This window comes from Aethalodelphis obliquidens, unplaced genomic scaffold (assembly GCF_003676395.1).
Source record: "Aethalodelphis obliquidens isolate GAN/ISIS:26980383/991018 unplaced genomic scaffold, ASM367639v1 scaffold3, whole genome shotgun sequence".
NCBI lineage: Eukaryota > Metazoa > Chordata > Mammalia > Artiodactyla > Delphinidae > Aethalodelphis > Aethalodelphis obliquidens.
Window position 1 is genome coordinate 25076422 of NW_020837947.1, and position 18060 is coordinate 25094481.

At 45.2% G+C, this 18060-nt stretch overlaps 1 protein-coding gene across 1 annotated transcript; it reads right to left on the reverse strand.

The window, feature by feature from the left end:
* Nucleotides 1–7683: 7683 nt before the first annotated feature.
* HEBP2 (heme binding protein 2) lies at nt 7684–13389 on the reverse strand. The gene is made up of 4 exons (XM_027085241.1): nt 13256–13389; nt 12550–12685; nt 11625–11805; nt 7684–8218 (listed from the first exon to the last, which is right to left on the reverse strand). The coding sequence occupies exons 1-4, from the start codon at nt 13352–13354 to the stop codon at nt 8020–8022; spliced, it is 615 nt and encodes a 204-aa protein (XP_026941042.1). The 5' UTR covers nt 13355–13389; the 3' UTR covers nt 7684–8019.
* Nucleotides 13390–18060: the final 4671 nt, after the last annotated feature.

Consider the following 18060-nt stretch of genomic DNA (forward strand, 5'->3'; position numbering starts at 1 on the left):
TTCGACGTCACCCCTGAATGGGGGTGTAATGCAACTGCTGTCCATCTCCAGCTCGGGCCACAGTAAGCCAACCCACTGACCAAAAAGCAGGCTCAAGTCCCTGCCCACCCCCCTCCAGCCTATCTTACAGGTCCCAACAGCCATAGGGAGGGAGCAACGTGGGGGCAACCGTAATGACATGGGGATCTGGGCCACCTGCTCATGTCACTTGCTCACGTGCTCCACTCTTGCACATGACTGCTCCTCGAGGTATCGTTTCCATCTCATGATGGAACCGCCTAAGGTCCCACAGACCTTAGGACGCGGTGCTTCTGACAGGGCCCAGCTAAGATGGGAAGCTCTGGATGTATCATCACTTGGTGTCTCATGGGTCCATCTCTACCAGGACCCAACAGCACTCCAGAAGCTGCTTTTCAGAAAGCATGCGGTTCTCTCCTGCACTTAGCACAGCCCTGCTTCAGGACCCCAGGGACCTGCGTTGTGTGGTCCCACTGGGTCTTATAAATTCCACACTGCAATTTTTTTCACCACTGACACCTCCAGTACCCTAGGGTCTGCCAGATCACATGGTCCAAGTGGCTAATTCCTTCATATCTACCCCTTCTGGACGTGTTTTTAGTGATTGATTCCCCCTAATTATGGGTCATATTTTTCTGTTTCTTTGTATATTTTTCCAGTAATTTTTTTATTGGATGGTGGGAACTGTGAATGGTAGGTTGCTCGTCGACAGATTTTACTGTATTCCTTTAAATAGTATTAGGCTTTATTCTGGTGCACAGCCAAGTCTTTTGGAATCCATTTGATCCTTTCAAGGCTTTTAAGCTTTGTTAGGGGAGCTCCAGAGAAGCCTTTGGTTTAGAGACAATTTACCCTCACTACGAACACCATACCCTTTTGAAAACTCTACCTGATGCCCCGTGCACTATGAGTTATTTCCACTCTTGCTAGTGGGAACAAAAGCTATTCCCAGCCCCACATGTGATCTGTGACTCATTTGTTCTGCTGCTTTCCGGTTGTTCGTTTCTTGGCAGGGATAGTTTCTTCTTACACCTTCACAGATTAGTGCTCCACCAAGACTCAGAGGGACTCGCTGCGCATCTACAGAGCGCTCTGTGTGTGTTCCTCCTCTCCTTTGTTCGGCCCAACAAGTCCTAGCCACCTTGGCGTCCCATCCCACTGGTCCCGGTCTCCTCAACTCAGTGAGACCACTGGCCTCTGTTTGGCTTCCTCCCCCCTTCCTGCTTTGCTGCCTGGAAACTATACCTCCAGGCCGTAAGCTTGAAGACTCACTGGACTTCCCTTTCTTCCCCTTCTCTCAGAGATCACAGTGGTGTGCTATGGACTTTCCACGTCTGGCTCCTGTTTCACCATCGTGGCCAGAAAGGGATGTTCATCTGGGGAGCTTTAAAGAGCATTGCTCAAGGGAGTACCGCTTTCCTTACCACCCTGGCTGAGGGAAAGGGGGTTTAGAGACTTACACTCTTACTTCACAGGTCAAGGAATCAGTGTGGGTTTATCCTCCCTGCCAAGTACGTCAATCTTAATTATATATCCAGGGATTGGAGAAATAACAATGAGGGTTTGCAGACCCAGCGGACCCACTAGAAGCCAAACTTTGACTAGTACTCCATTTCTTTTCTGACGTCCACACGCTCCCACTTGAAATGGGAAGGAGAACTAGGATGACACTGAGCTTCTGGGTATCAAATGTCAGTTTGAATCCCGGCGTATCTGGATATTTTTCTTTCTCCGATGTGTAGCCACCTGAGTAAATGGCCACAGCCTTTTGGAAAAACACTAGGGGAATCATTACTGTACACACGGAACTATTGCAGTGACCGTTCCCCTAAGGGCCCAGTCAATGGGGTTTGAGTCTGGAAACTGGGCAAGGGATCACAGTTTTGTGGGGTTTTCTTGGAGGTTTTTGTGTGTGTGGGGGGGGAGGTGATCTCAGCCCCTTGCTTATCCATCCTTGATCTCTTTTGATTATAAAGAATTACCTTATTGGTTACCCTCTCTGTTTTGCCCCTAGGAATGCCATGTTCTATTAACTACCTCCGTAAGACTTCACAGGTCAGGCCCCCTTGGCTGCCATTTCGACTTCGGTGTTTAATATAATTTACGCACCCTTACTTTTGTGGTTAGCACTGCCACCTGGGCTCTGCAAGGTCTCGTCATCACGCACATTGCTCTCAGCAAGCCAAGTTCCACCCCAGCCTCTCCAGCCAGCCCAGCCTGCAGAGGAGATCCTCCACAGAGTCCTTGGTGATGCTCACACCTCTCTTACCAGTGCATTGCTACTGGCCTTGGTAAATGATGGCTCTTCTGGGCCTTCTCGTGGAACACAATGTCTATGGACTGAATTGTGCCCACCCCAAATGTATATGTTGAAGCCCTAGCACCCAAGGTGATGGTATTTGGAGATGGGCCTTTGGGAGATAATTAGGTTTAGGTAAGGTCATGAGAGTGGAGTCGTCAAGGTAGGATTAGTGTCCTTACGAAAAGAGAAAGAGACCAGAGCTTCCCTTCCCTCTCCATCACGTGAGGATATAGGAAGAAGATGGCTATTACAAGCCAGGAAGTGGGCCCTCACCAGGCACTGATTTGACCAGCACCTTGATCTTGGAATTCCCAGCCTTCCGAACTGTGAGAAATACATTTCTCTTGTTTAAACCACTCAGTCTATGGTATTCTGTTATAGCAGCCCAAACAGACTACGACAAAAATCCGATGGGCCTTGTTGCCGCCTATGATATACCCATTCCAGCATGCCCCTTCCGTGAGCCTTTTCAGTCCTTCCTTTTTTTACCTCTTCCATCAGTTCAGGCATTTCAACATTTCTATCACTTTTTCAGGCTACTAGGTGCCTCCCTAAAGCAGTGAGTTTGCTGTACCCCCTGGAGTTCTACTCATGGTGTTAACTCCTGTATCCAGAGCAACATCCCCACGTCAATAAGCTTCCTTTATCCAGTCTTGTGTCCTGGCACCTTTGACTGAGCACCTTCAGAGCCTAGTCCCCAGGGTACTCTCCTGACCCCTGCCAGTACCCGTTGGCTAGGCCATGCGGCAACCTTTGCACGTCGTCCATCTCTTCCTTCATCAGGCCCAGCCTGGCCTCTGCCAGGTTATGCTGTGACTTAACCTTGGGTAAATGCCTGACAGTCGGGAGATGGGGTGGGGACAGCTCCCAGAGGCACCTGTTGCCTTGTGGGGGAAAGACCTCTATATTGTCTTTCCTCACATTAGGGCAGGAGGAGGGAGAGAGGGTAGTTCTAGCTCTTAATGGGGGGAAGGGTGGGCCTCTTCCACAGGCCCAGAATGTTCAGAAACTTCTAGGGAGTCAAAACTGTTGGGGGCATCCACCGGATGTCCCCATTTCATGTTCCAGGTTTGGTCCTGACCTTGACACAGCAGATGGGGCGTGGCCGAACATCCGTTGGTGGTTATTCCTTTTACCATCCAGTCCTCATGCTGGCCTTCTGCGTGAGGTGAGGACTTCTTAGCAAGCTATGAAAGAGGCTCTGGCCCTCACATGTAGTTTTACGTTCTTTGTTAACTGACCGCAACTTTTCATTATCCACCTGCAGGACAACAGTCCAACTTAGTAACAACCATTCAAGTCTATTGTCCTTGTACTCATTATCTACCCCAGTCCTAATGTTTGAAGCTCCTGAATCATTCACCAGTCACTGCATTCCTTTTCACCAGTAAGTTATTCCATTTAAGGGATTAATAACTAGACAGCCTCGTGCCATGAGCTGTGTATGTACGGCCTGTCCACAGGGATGGGGAACTCGTAACCAGCCAGGCAGTGCATGACCCAGTCCCCCAAATGCTGTCTTACTGCCCACAGTCTTGGGGCCACACTGATACCAGCTGTGCCAGTTCGATGCTGAGACAGAGTTGGGAGTACAAAAGGTATATGGTAATGTCATACCAATGAAAGGAAAAAGGAAAAACAAGATTGGGCAGGGGAGCTGTCAGACTGCAACACAGATCTGACACTTTCTACAAGCCCGCCAGGGAGCTCTGGAGCAAAAACTATTTACAGGAAGGGTCCTGAGTCGGACAGAAGTGGCTTGGCCTTTGTACCACCAGCTTGCTCAGTCTTTGGCTGAAAGATGCCAGTAAAAAAGCATGCCATCAGCTCCTCCTGCCTCGCTCCGTTGTAGGCTAGGTACCCCCTGAAAATAGTGTGTCCTTATCTTGAAATCGGCAGTGGATCCTGAAGAAAGTCACAGCTGGAGACATCGGCTAACCACACCCCTCACAGCTGGGCAGCGGTCCTTTCCTGAAGGTGGATCTGAGTGGCATGCCCCCACCCCGTGCTTGCCGGCCATGACTCCAAATCCCAGAAGAGAGATGCCCATTCTTTGGCCACAATCAGAAATAAGTACCAGAAGTGATTGATGAGAGCTTCGCTTCAGTAACCTCGCCTCTGAACCAGGCTCCTAAATCACGCTCAGCAGCAGCGACCCTGCTCTGGTAACCGCACCTCCACAACTAAAGCTCAATCAGTTGCTAAGTGATTCCGAAAGTCCGCTAATCCTTGAACTCTGCACTTCCAGAAGCTCCGTACAAGTCAGCGTTTTCTGTGTCCAGAGAGACCGTGTCCTGCAAGCACAGCGCTCCCTGCTCAGCAAGCAGTATGTGCAGCTTTGTTCTGGATACTGAAGGGGGCTTCTCCCTTTGACACGTCACCTCTGCTCAAAAGGCTTCCCCCGCCCCCAGGCTGTCATCTGAGCGGCTCCTTCTCATCATTCAGATCTCGTGTCTGTGTCTCTTCCTCCGGAGGCCTGGCCTGCCCGCCCACGTGACAGCCACTGCACTCCGCCCAGCCACACCCTAGCTCACTGCCCCATTGGTATTTGCACTCCCTCGCTCTCCAGAACACTTCACAAGGACAGGGGCCCTGCGTGTCCTGTTCACTGTTGTATTCTCAGCTGGAAGGTGGACTGAGTAGGAGAGTGGAAGACGTGGTTGGATTTGACGGGTACAGCCACTGTTGGGGGCATTTCTGCCTGTCACCATAGCCCAGCCCCTGGAATAGTGTGCAGAGCCTGCGACCCAGGAGGGACTCCATAAGGCTTCTTGAAGAACGAATGAAAGTAAATGGCATTCCAGTGAAATATTTAGGAGGAAAAGCAAGATTTTTAGAGGGTTAAGTGATGACTAGAAAGGAATGAATGAATGCACTCAGTTTAAAGGATTGTTTTCAGGCTTTTAAAAGCATGAAAAATTGACATACACGTAGACTAACGTGGATGGGTCTGTGGGAAGCACAGTGGTGGTGGTGGAGGGGTGTTGCCCACCTTAAATCCCTGTCATGGTCCCTGAGATACCTCCTCACAGCCTAGAGCTGCAAGGAAGCCTCTGGACAACTCTTTCCAGAGAAACTGGATAATGGGAATTATTGTCCTATGTAAGGGTCTAGGGGGAACTAGGATTTTATTCTGGGGAGCTGGGAGGATCAAGCCAAATCAGAGCCTGTTGGTAAGCAGAGTGATTGGAGCATGTTGGGAGGGAGAGCCTGAAGATGGGAGAAGGCCTAATTGATGGAGCATGAATTAGACCAACAGGAAAGGTGGATGGTTTAGCCTCGGAAAGGAATCTAGACATGCATTTCCTATTGATAAGAGAAGGAAAATCTCAGTAGAAATGTTGAGGGATATTTTGTAGTCAGTGCCAGCCACATAATTAAAATAACTGATTCATTGCTGTGAGAAATACTCTCTGGTCTGGATTAATTGAGGGCTGAAAAATGTTTTATTTATGATTTATGGACCAGGAGGGGAAAATGGGATACCTTGGAATGAATAGTACAAAATCGCGTTTTTATGGAACATGTTTCAGATTACAACTAAATCCTGGCAATCAGACATATGCTCTTCTCATCTAAAATGGAAGTTACTGCATAAGAGATGTCTATTTTTATAGAACTATATGGGGTAAATATATAAATATTTACCTCATACCAGTAGAGGCGAGTACTGTGGACTTTCATTAGTAGGAGGGCTAGAAGGTGACCCACAGTTGGTTTTGGTAAATGAGCTAAGAAAGAAATTTAATTTCTTTTTGGCAAACACAAAAATGCAAAGAATAAAAAAATAATCAATGCAAGCAAATACCTTTGGAAAATAATTGTCTAAGACTTAAAAAATTATATCTATATAATAATTTCAAAACCGGAAACCTAGCTTGTTTTGTATCAAAAAATATAATCTAAAAGGTATCTCTGAGGTCATAATCACGTTGATTATGCATGCATGACACGCAGGAAGGACCCCTCATCACAGTCCTAGCCCACTGATGGCCTGAGAAAGCTGCACTCTAGAACACTGGCTGCCAGTGGGCGCAGTGGTTAGCAGTCTGGACCCAGGAGTCCGACTGCCTGGGATGGAATCGGCCTCTGCCCTTACGGCTCCAGCTGGAGGCAAGTTACCTTACATCTCTGTGCCTCAATGTCCTCATCTGTGAAACAGAGATGACACAAGGTGGCACACAGGGTTGTTCTGAGGGTCGACTGTGGGAATTCAGGTGAAATGCTTAGAAAGCTACACCTAGAAGGCAATCCATGAATGTTAGCTATGGAAACCATTAACTCTAGGTACGTTGGTCTAGTGTACCCAGGTTAGGGAGATTAATTTTAAGAGACACCATATAATGTTGGGGCTGCAGGGACCTTGAGCATCATCCGGCCCCACCCTTTCATCCACTGGAGACCCACACCTGCCACATAAGTGATCACGTGCCTGCTTGAACACACACAATGATGGAAACGGGAAGTAATGTCATTCGTGGGCAGCTTTACCTATTGGGAAGTCACTGAGCTCCAAGGTGCTTTTCTCCTTCGTGCCTACAACCATCATCCACTAGGAGCCCACAGTAAAGCTATGACCTTCCCATGACAGGCTTCCAGATATTGACACTCTTCTCCAGGACAAGCGTGTTCCAATACAATTAGGTCCAAATTTCAACCTCTTCGATTTTGCAGCAAACCCCTCTTGGAATACTGAATCATTTTTATATACTGATTCAGTATATAAAAATACTGCATAAAATACTTTAAAAATTCAAGTGAATTTTTTTTTAATTTATTTATTTATTTTTGGCTGCGTTGGATCTTCGTTGCTGCGCACAGGCTTTCTCTAGTTGCAGAGAGCGCGGGCCACTCTTAGTTGTGGTGCGCGGGCCTCTCAATGTGGTGGCTTCCCTTGTTGTGGAGCACGGGATCTAGGCACAAGGGCTTCAGTAGTTGTGGTGCACGGGCTCAGTTGCTCCGTGGCACGTGGGATCTTCCCAGACCAGGGCCCGAACCCATGTCCCCTGCATTGGCAGGCGGATTCTCAACCACTGCACCGCCAGGGAAGCCCCTCAAGTGAATTGTAAAAGTCTACGTTTGTATACATTTCTTCAGAAAAAACATGCCTCTCTTGAGTATCAAAATAAAATAGGAAGTCCCTAACTTCATACATTTATTTTTTGTCACGGAATATTAGCAACACTTTTGAGTATTGTGAGAGCTTTTCTCGTGTGTGGGGAGCAGAGGGCAGATAGGAAAGAGGGCTCAACGGAAAAAGTAACAGCGGCAGCTGCAAAAGACACTTTGATTTTTGTTTCCAACTGAACTTGAGTTCTCTAGGCTTGACGGCCTTGTAGTTCCACACAGGATAAACTTTAACATTTTTATTGATAATATCTGGAGGAGGTAACATCCAACTGACACAAATCCAAGTAGAAATAAGGCAACATGATTGTGATACAGTGAAGAAGGGGGAAGTAACATGACGTTTCCCTGGAGCCTCATAGAAATAAAGATCGATTTACATGTTTATAGAATACTGTCCCCTGTTATCTGTGTATCTAAAGCTTCAAGCATTAAAAAGGCACAGTGGAAATAAGCTCAATTCATAGTAGTACTCTCAGGTAGAGCTACTAGACACGTTTTGCTTATGGGTAATGTTGACGTCTATGTTAAACAGAGGTTTTGCCCCGGCAATGTACCTTCCTCTCATTTGCTCATTCCTTTTCTTCGGAAGGTTCTTTTTTCTGAATCAACCACACCTCATTTTTTCTATCAAGCAATTCGAAAGGACTGTTGTAGGCTGCGGTGTAGTAAACCTTTTCATCGAAAACTTTTCCTTCTTCCCTCAAAATGCTTGCTAATGTCAAGAGTTGTTCTTGATTCCTTTGGGCACTAGAGAATCCATCAAAAGACCTACAAAGGAGAAAGTAAATGACCATAAATGATTTTAATACTGATGTGAAGGTCAGTCTAAGAAGAAAAGTGGGAGCTGATACAAGGAAGCCTGGATGGAGTGCGGTTTCAAAGCCCCTCCCTCTAGGCAGCTGAACTGACTGTCCCCTTCCTCTGGTTCCCAGGCTCAGTGTGACCTCACACGCACTGAAGGGACCCAGGAGGAGGCAATACGTCCCAGCTGTTGGGCAGATTTGGAAGTTATGCCATCTTGTGCTCTAACTCTGTGCTTCTCAAGCTCTAATGTGCATGAGAGTCGCCTGGGAAAATGCAGGTTCAGGAGGTCTGGGCTGGGGCCCAAGAGCCTGCATTTCCAACAGTCTCCTGTACTACTGATGCTCCCGGTCAGAGAGCCACAATGAATCCCCCTTAGCAGCCTCCCTTTCAGTCTTTCCATTTTCTATCGAACATTTCCCCTTCCTTTTTCTCCTTAGAAAAAGGGCAGGCACTGTATTACAGATGAACATAAGTTTTGACCCTATATGGAAGAGATGGGCATTTTGGCAGCTCTATACAGTCTGAGAAAAGCTTTAACAGAGACAGAATCAAAGTGCTTGGGAACACTGAGGATATGATTACATCGGGGCAAGGTGTGTCTCTGAGTGGGGCCTGGAATGGAGGATAGTTTTGCTGGGCAGAGAAAGGGGAGGGATAAGAAAAGAACAAAAGTCCAGAAATACAAAGCAATTTCATAGTGAGGCATAAAATGAGGTCAGAAAGGTGAGTCAGGACTTCCCTGGTGGCGCAGTGGTTGAGAATCCGCCTGCCAAGGCAGGGGACACGGGTTCGAGCCCTGGTCCGGGAAGATCCCACATGCCGCGGAGCGGCTGGGCCCGTGCGCCACAACTACCGAGCCTACGTTCTAGAACCCACATGCCACAACTACTGAGCCCACATGCCACAAATACTGAGCCCACGTGCCTAGAGCACGTGCTCCGCAACAAGAGAAGCCACTGCAATGAGAAGCCCGCGCACCACAACGAAGACTAGCCCCTGCTCGCCGCAACTAGAGAAAGCCCGCGTGCAGCAACGAAGACCCAACACAGCCAAAAATAAATAAATTAATTAATAAAAGAAAGAAAGAAAGAAAGGTGAGTCAGAGCTGGAAGGAGGAACCTTGTACATCATCCTAAGGCCTTTTGAGATTATTCCAAAGGATGTTGGAAAAGCAGAAAAGTAACTTGATTAGATCTGGGTAAGAATATAGGCAGAGAGATGGAAACTAGATTGGAGAGAAGGAGCCAGTTAGGAGGTTGCTAAGAGGATGGGGATGAAAAGACAGTCAAAAGATTTGCATAAAAAGTAGGAAAATAGAAGTTTAAGTGTAGATTTTAAAGTATATAAACAAAAATACCCTAAATTAAATCATGACAGCACACCGACCTAGCTGAGTTGCTGAAATGTAAACATGATGAATTTGAAGGCTGAGAATAGGAAAAACAGACACAAAAACATTCCTAATATGCCTTCTTTAGCATAAATAAGGTTTATTATCAATTTGCCAGTGGAAAAGATCATTCCTACCATTCTTCAGATAAGATGTAAGGTCTCGAGGGTATGAACCAGGCCTGTTCTGTTCCACAATGTCTACCAGGCACCTAGTCATTCCTGGCCTGCAGTACCTTTTAAATTCCAGTTGAGTAAGTAGAGGAATCTGTGTATGCACATGTATATAAAACAAAACGTTGAAGATAAATTGATAAATCTGTTCTATAATTTCCATCATGTTGACTGATGATGATAATTCTGAACCATGTGTTAGGAAACATTTCTGCTCCTAAATTTATTATTTATTTCCTTAAGGAATGTTCTGCCTAAAGGGAATCTGTTTCAGATTCCACTTCTTCCTTGAAATCAAATCTTGAGCCTCTTACTTAGAAATCATCTTTTGTCCTCTGAATACACGTTGTTCTACAATGATCTATCCACGGCTTTATTCAGGACACAGACATATACTGAGCCTCCCCACACGCACCTGCCTCACCAGCAGCCGAAGGATATGGGCAGAGTAACGTGTTGCTGTATTCTTGAGGAAATTACAGTCTATCAGTAGGTCATTAGAATTTAGAATCATAGCACCGAGAGGCTGGCTGACTGGAGAAACTGAGGAAGGCATCACAGACAAGGTACCAATTGATCTAAGTCCTGAAGGATGAAAGTAGGCTCTCCAGGAAGAGAAGAAAGAGGGAGCTGGAGCTGGTAGTAATATCATGCTCATGTTCTAAGTATTTTAGGTAAATTAACTCATCTGATCTTCATGGCAACCCTGTGAGATAGTAGGTAGGTACTGTGATTAGACACATTTTACAGATGAGATTTTTGTCAAGCAAAGTCTCAGTAACTCGCCTAAGGTCAAAGGTACAGAGACGTGGAGGAACTCAGCCTACTCAGTGAAGGGCGGGAGGTGGGGGGGGAGTTGTCAGGGAGACAGGTTGGGCCGCGTGTTGCAGGTGATGCAGTACGGGGAACGGTCTGAATGTCACGCGGAAGCAAGAGGCAAAGCCAACAGATGTTTAAACACAGTAACAGGTTGGGGTTTTGTTGCTGTCGTTGTGAGAACGATCGGCGTTCCAGAGTGGAGGGCCAGGGAGAGGAGACTGGTGGGCAGAGAGAACAGCTGGGAGGCTCTCGAAGTGGAACCTGAGACTGAAAAACGTCGGAGTATCTGGTGAGTGTCAGGCATGTGCCGAGCACTGGGGTAGCAAAGAGGACTCAGCTGCGGTCCCTGTAAGGTGAGGGCCCGAGCAAGTAACAGTGGGGAGGAAGGGAACGGAATCACGCCCCTTTCTAAGGCGAATGGGCCAGATTCAGGGGCTGAGTGTGCTGCCGATGGCTACGACAGTCCTTGCTGGGGAGGCCGGCAGGCTGATTAGTCGCTTTACTGAGACGGGCACTGTAAGGTCAGAGTAAGGAACCAGTAAACCAACCAACAGAGGCAGTCACTGCGGGAAGCAGCTGCCATCCTTTGGGCTGGGGAACAAAGGGAAGAGTTTGAGGCTATCAGAAGCTACTAGCTGAGAGGAGGGGTACCATGCATTGTTTTAAGGTATTTTTCTCCAAATTTAACTAGAGGGCAGGTAAGGACAGTCTTTTGCTTTTGTGGGGGAAGGTCCGGTGTATGTTTGTATTGCGTCTTATCTGTGGAAGGTGTGCGTCAGCCTTCTGATAAATAAAATACAAGTTATTTCTTGTGAAGGACCCTTAGTAACGTAGAAAACTAAGTCACTAGGAAAACACCACAAAATGCATTAGACCTGTTTTTATGGAAGGGGGAAAAGCATAGGAGCTAAGCTGCACAGGAGCTAAACTATGAGTGCCCGCAAGTAAAACCAACAGTCAGAAAGGCTATAAATTATCTACCACTTACCGTACAAACACCGTCATTTCAGCTCTGTCTTCAATGAAGACATCTGACTCTGAAGGCCTGGGGGGATCAGATTGCTGTTCAGAGGGGATATACAGGGAAATGGTAATGGTAGACTCGCTAAAAGGACCTGAACCGGGCTCCACGTAGCTTGTCACTGGAGCGGTCATCTTTATTTTCATCTCTGTGCCACAAAAAATATATATTTAAATGCAAAGGAGACCGTGAAAGCAGATTTAGTGTATTTATGACTACATTTAAAAACTTATTTTTTGACCTGAGTTTCTTGATTTACTTGACATAAATATTTAAACTTTAAGATAATTTTCATCTTAAAAAAAATAATAAGGGCAAAATGACAATTATCCACTGCCCACATTAAACACTTTCTGTATTATTAATATTTTTCGTTAATAAATTCCATAGTTTTAGGGATAGAAGGGGAAATGAGAGATAACATAGTCCAGTTCATTCTTTACTTTTACAATTCAGAAACAGAGGTCCCATTGGCTAAGTGACCTGCTAAAACATAAATAGCATGAGAGCCAAACCAGAAGATATATCTTGACACCCTGGCTCTTGTGTTCTTTGACCCTTCCTGCCTCCTAATGTCTCTTACTCTACCAGTCAGTCACCAAATTATCTCAAAGCATTAGCCATGAAAAGGCCTTAATGCTTACTTACACAGAGGCCCAGTTCATCCAGCAGAACCACAAACAAGGAGAACAGAGGCTAAAAAGCACTGCCCAGTACTACACTCCTCTAGACGCCCCGGGTCCTGAGCAGAGTCCTCCTCTTCAAACATTAAGTCTTTGACGATCTGGTTATTTTTCTATTCTAAAAGGTATTTATTTAATCAGCGAAAACTCAATAAGCCAGGGCACTCAACCACAATAGTGTGTATAATTACAAGGTAAAGTGCCTTCACCTTTCTCGTTTTTGCCTTGAATGTAGCCGTTCAGCCTTGTGAAGCCAGTCTGCATGGCCGAATCCCAGTCCATAGACTCAACCGAAGTGCTGACCCACTTCGCAGGTCTGTAGTGTCGGATCTCATAACTTCCAGGCTAAGATGGAACAGGGGGAACTTGGGGAAGCAATTCTAAGAAGGCAGAACGTGAGATGCAACAGTACAGGTACCTTGATCTCGGGTCCACCTGGGACAGCCAGTCCAGGGGCTGCGCTCCCCTGGGGTCCGGCCGGAGGTTCTGGCTTCCCAGCACCGGGCAGGGCTCCTCCCCCGCGGCTCCCATCTTTGGGTTAGAGACGCAGGCGGCCTCTGCCCCACAAGCACGGGTAGGGAGAGTCGGCTCGATTCGGGTTAAAAGCAAGCAACTGTTCCGCCCCCGCCCGGAGGGTCCCATCGCAGGTTTTGGGACGTGGTCGATTTTTTTTTTTTTTTTAACCACAAAGAAAAGAAATTGAGATGTGGCCAGTGCCTGGGGGTAACTACGGCTTACCGACCGCATCTTCCCGTTTGTGCAGGAATGGAGCTAGGGACTCTGACCATTTTTAAAAATGTGCTTTTAAGTTAAACCTATGGGACCCTCCGGCCGCATTGAAGATCACCTCGAGGACAGCCCCACGCTGCCCACCCCCCCCGGCCCTCACTCTTCGCGCCCGCGGGTGGAGCCTACCTGGGGACTCGCGTCCTCCGGGGCTTCCCAGCCCGGCGTCTCTGCGAGAGCCTCCGAGCCCTCGGCTGCCCCGGGATCGGGCTCCAGCACCTCGGCCATGGGCAGCGCCGACACTCCGAGAAAGAGGCCGGTGAGCTGCGCCGGAAGGGGGCCACTCGGGACCGCCCCGCCTGCGTGTCCCCGAGTCCCCGCCCCGTAGACGCCCGGCCCCCTCTACACACTGCAGGAGCCCCGAGTCCGCGGGGCACTGCGGGGCCCAGGCCGGGAGGGGGCGCTGCTACCGCGATCCCAACCCTGGCCGGCCGCTCCCATGCGGGTCCCCCAGGAGACCCGATGGCAGGGTCTGCTTGGCCAGGCTTTCTTCGGGGGGCGTTCTCCCTTCCCCACCCTTGTTTTCTTTTTCTTTTTCTTTTTTTTAACATCGTTATTGGAGTATAATTGCTTTACAGTGTTGTGTTAGTTTCTAACGTATAACAAAGTGAATCAGCTATATGCATAGGAATATCTCCATATACCCTCCCTCTTCTGTCTCCCTCCCACCCTCCCTATCCCACCTCTCTAGGTGGTCACAAAGCACCCAGCTGTTCTCCCAGTGCCATGCAGCTGCTTCCCACTAGCTATCTATTTTACATTTGGTAGTATATATATGTCCATGCTACTCTCTTACTTCGTCCCAGCTTACCCTTCCCCCTGCCTGTGCCCTCAAGTCCATTCTCTACGTCTGTGTCTTTATTCCTGTCCTGCCCCTAGGTTTATAAGAACAATTTTTTTTTTAAGATTCCATATATATGTGTTAGCATACGGTATTTGTTTTTGTCTTTCTGATTTACTTCACTCTGTATGATAGACTCTAGGTCCATCCACCTCATCACAAATAACTGAATTTCGTTTCTTTTTATGGCTGAGTGATATTCCATTGTATATATGTGCCACATCTTCTTTATCCATTCATCTGTCGATGGACACTTAGGTTGCTTCCGTGTCCTGGCTATTGTAAATAGTGCTGCAAAGAACACTGTGGTACATGTCTCTTTTTGAATCATGGTTTTCTCAGGGTATATGCCCTGTAGTGGGATTGCTGGGTCATATGGTAGTACTATTTTTAGTTTATTAAGGAACCTCCATACTGTTTTCCATAGTGGCTGTACCAATTTACATTCCCACCAATAGTGCAAGAGGGTTCCCTTTTCTCCACACCCTCCCCAGCATTTATTGTTTGTAGATTTTTTGATGATGGGCATTCTGACCAGTGTGAGGTGATACCTCATTGTAGTTGTTTTTTTTTTTTGCGGTACGCAGACCTCTCACTGTTGTGGCCTCTCCCGTTGCGGAGCACAGGCTCCTGATGCACAGGCTCAGCGGACATGGCTCACGGGCCCAGCTGCTCCGCGGCATGTGGGATCTTCCCGGACCGGGGCAGGAACCCGTGTCCCCTGCATCGGCAGGCAGACTCTCAACCACTGCGCCACCAGGGAAGCCCCTCATTGTAGTTTTGATTTGCATTTCTCTAATGATTAGTGATATTGAGCATCCTTTCATGTGTTTGTTGGCAATCTGGATATATTGTTTGGAGAAATGTCTGTTTAGGTCTTTTGCCCATTTTTGGATTGGGTTTTTTGTTATTGAGCTGCATGAGCTGCTTGTAAATTTTGGAGATTAATCCTTTGTCAGTTGCTTCATTTGCAAATATTTTCTTCCATTCTGAGGGTTGTCATTTCATCTTTTTTATGGTTTCCTTTGCTGTGCAAAAGCTTTTAAGTTTCATTAGGTCCCATTTGTTTAATTTTGTTTTTATTTCCATTACTCTAGGAGGTGGGTCAAAAAGGATCTTGCTATGATTTATGTCACAGAGTGTTCTGCCTATGTTTTCCTCTAAGAGTTTTATAGTGTCTGTCCTTACATTTATGTCTGTAATCCATTTTGAGTTTATTTTTGTGTTTGTGTTAGGAAGGGTTCTAATTTCATTCTTTTACATGTAGCTGTCCAGTTTTCCCAGCACCACTTATTGAAGAGGCTGTCTTTTCTCCATTGTATACTCTTGCCTCCCTTATCAAAGATAAGGTGACCGTATGTGTGTGGGTTTATCTCTGGGCCTTGTATCCTTTTCCACTGATCTATATTTCTGTTTTTGTGCCAGTTCCATACTGTCTTGATTACTGTAGCTTTGTAGTATAGTCTGAAGTCCGGAAGCCTGATTCCTCCAGCTCCGTTTTTCTTTCTCAAGATTGTTTTGGGTATTCAGGGTCTTTTGTGTTTCCATACAAATTGTGAAATTTTTTGTTCTAGTTCTGTGAAAAATGCCATTGGTAGTTTGAGGGGATTGCACTGAATCTGTAGATTGCTTTGGGTAGTATAGTCATTTTCACAATGTTGATTCTTCCAATCCAAGAACATGGTATATCTCTCCATCTGTTGGTATCATCTTTAATTTCTTTCATCAGTATCTTATAGTTTTCTGCATACAGGTCTTTTGTCTCCTTAGGTAGGCTTATCCCTCGGTATTTTATTCTTTTTGTTGCAATGGTAAATGGGAGTGTTTCCTTAATTTCTCTTTCAGAATTTTCATCATTATTGTATAGGAATGCAAGAGATTTCTGTGCATTAATTTTGGTTCCTGCTACTCTACAGGATTCATTGATTAGCTCTAGTAGTTTTCTGGTAGCATCTTTAGGATTCTCTATGTATAGTATCATGTCATCTGCAAACAGTGACAGTTTTACTTCTGCTTTTCTGATTTAGATTCCTTTTATTTCTTTTTCTTCTCTGATTGCTGTGGCTAGGACTTCCAAAACTATGTTGAGTAATAGTGGTGACAGTGGGCAACCTTGTCTTGTTCCTGATCTTAGAGGAAATGGTTTCAGTTTTTCACCACTGAGAACAATGTTGGCTGTGGGTTTGTCATATATGGTCTTTATTATGTTGAGGTAGGTTCCCTCTATTCCTACTTTCTGGAGAGTTTTTATCATAAGTGGGTGTTGAATTTTGTCAAAAGTTTTTCTGCATCTATTGAGATGATCATATGGTTTTTATCCTTCAGTTTGTGAATATGGTGTATCACATTGATTTGTGTATATTGAAGAATCCTTGCATTTATGGGATAAACGCCACTTGTTCGTGGTGTATGATCCTTTTAATGTGCTGTTGGATTCTATTTGCTAGTATTTTGCTAAGGATTTTTGCATCTACGTTCATCAGAGATATTGGTCTGTAGTGTTATTTTGTGACATCTTTGTCTGGTTTTGGTGTCAGGGTGATGTTGGCCTTGTAGAATGAGTTTGGGAGTGTTCCTCTCTCTGCTATATTTTGGAAAAGTTTGAGGAAGATAGGTGTTAGCTCTTCTCTAAATGTTTGATAGAATTCATTTGTGAAGCCATCTGGTCCTGGGCTTTTGTTTGTTGGAAGACTTTTAATCACACTTTCAATTTCAGTGCTTGTGATTGGTCTCTTTATATTTTCTATTTCTTCTTGGTTCAGCCTTGGAAAGTTGTGCTTTTCTAAGAATTTGTCCATTTCTTCCAGGTTGTCCATTTTATTGGCATATAGTTGCTTGTAGTAATCTCTCATGATCCTTTGTATTTCTGCAATGTCAGTTGTTACTTCTTTTTCATTTATAATTCGGTTGATTTGAGTCTCCTCCCTTTTTTTCTTGATGAGTTTGGATAATGGTTTATCAATTTTGTTTATCTTCTCAAAGAACCAGCTTTTAGTTTTACTGATCTTTGCTATTGTTTCTTTCATTTCTTTTTCATTTATTTCTGATCTGATCTTATGATTTCTTTCCTTCTGCTAACTTTGGGGGTTTTTTTGTTCTTCTTTCTCTAATTGCTTTAGGTGTAAGGTTAGGTTGTTTATGTAAGATATTTCTTCTTTCTTGAGGTAGGATTGTATTGCTATAAACTTCCATCTTAGAACTGCTTTTGTTGCATTCCATAAGTTTTGGGTCATTGTGTTTTTGTTGTCATTTGTTTCTAGGTATTTTTTTGATTTCTTCAGTGATCTCTTGGTTGTTCAGTATCATATTGTTTAGCCTCCATGTGTTTGTATATTTTACAGTTTTTTTTCTGTAATTGCTATCTAATCTCATAGCATTGTGGTCAGAAGAGATACTTGATACAATTTCAATTTTCTTAAATTTACCAAGGCTTGATTTGTGACCCAAGATATGATCTATCCTGGAGAATGTTCCATGAGCACTTGAGAAGAAAGTGTATTCTGTTGTTTTTGGATGGAATGTCCTGTAAATATCAATTAAGTCCATCTTGTTTAATGTGTCATTTAAAGGTTGTGTTTCCTTATTTATTTTCATTTTGGATGATCTGTCCATTGGTGAAAGTGAGGTGTTAAAGTCCCCTACTATAGTTGTGTTACTTTCAATTTCCCCTTTTATGGCTGTTTATTCTTTAACATTTATGGCTGTTTAGTTCTTCTAGAGCATTGTTAAATGTTGCTTTAACATTTATTTAATATATTTTCTCCATTCTCTTTCCAAGATTCTGGATCATCTTTACTATAATTACTCTGAATTCTTTTTCAGAGGTTGCCTATTTCGTCTTCATTTATTTGGTCTTGTAGGTTTTTACCTTGCTCCACCATCTGTAACAAATTTTTTTGTCATTTCATTTTTTTTTTTTATGGGAGCTGCTGTATTCTTGTTTTACTGGTTGTTTGGCCTGAGACATCCAGCCCTGGAGTTTGTAAGCAGCTGGATAGAGCTGGGTCTTGGTGCTGAGATGAGGGCCTCTGGGAGGCCTCACTCCAATTGATATTCCCTGGGTTCTGAGGTTCTCTGTTAGTCCAGTGGTTTG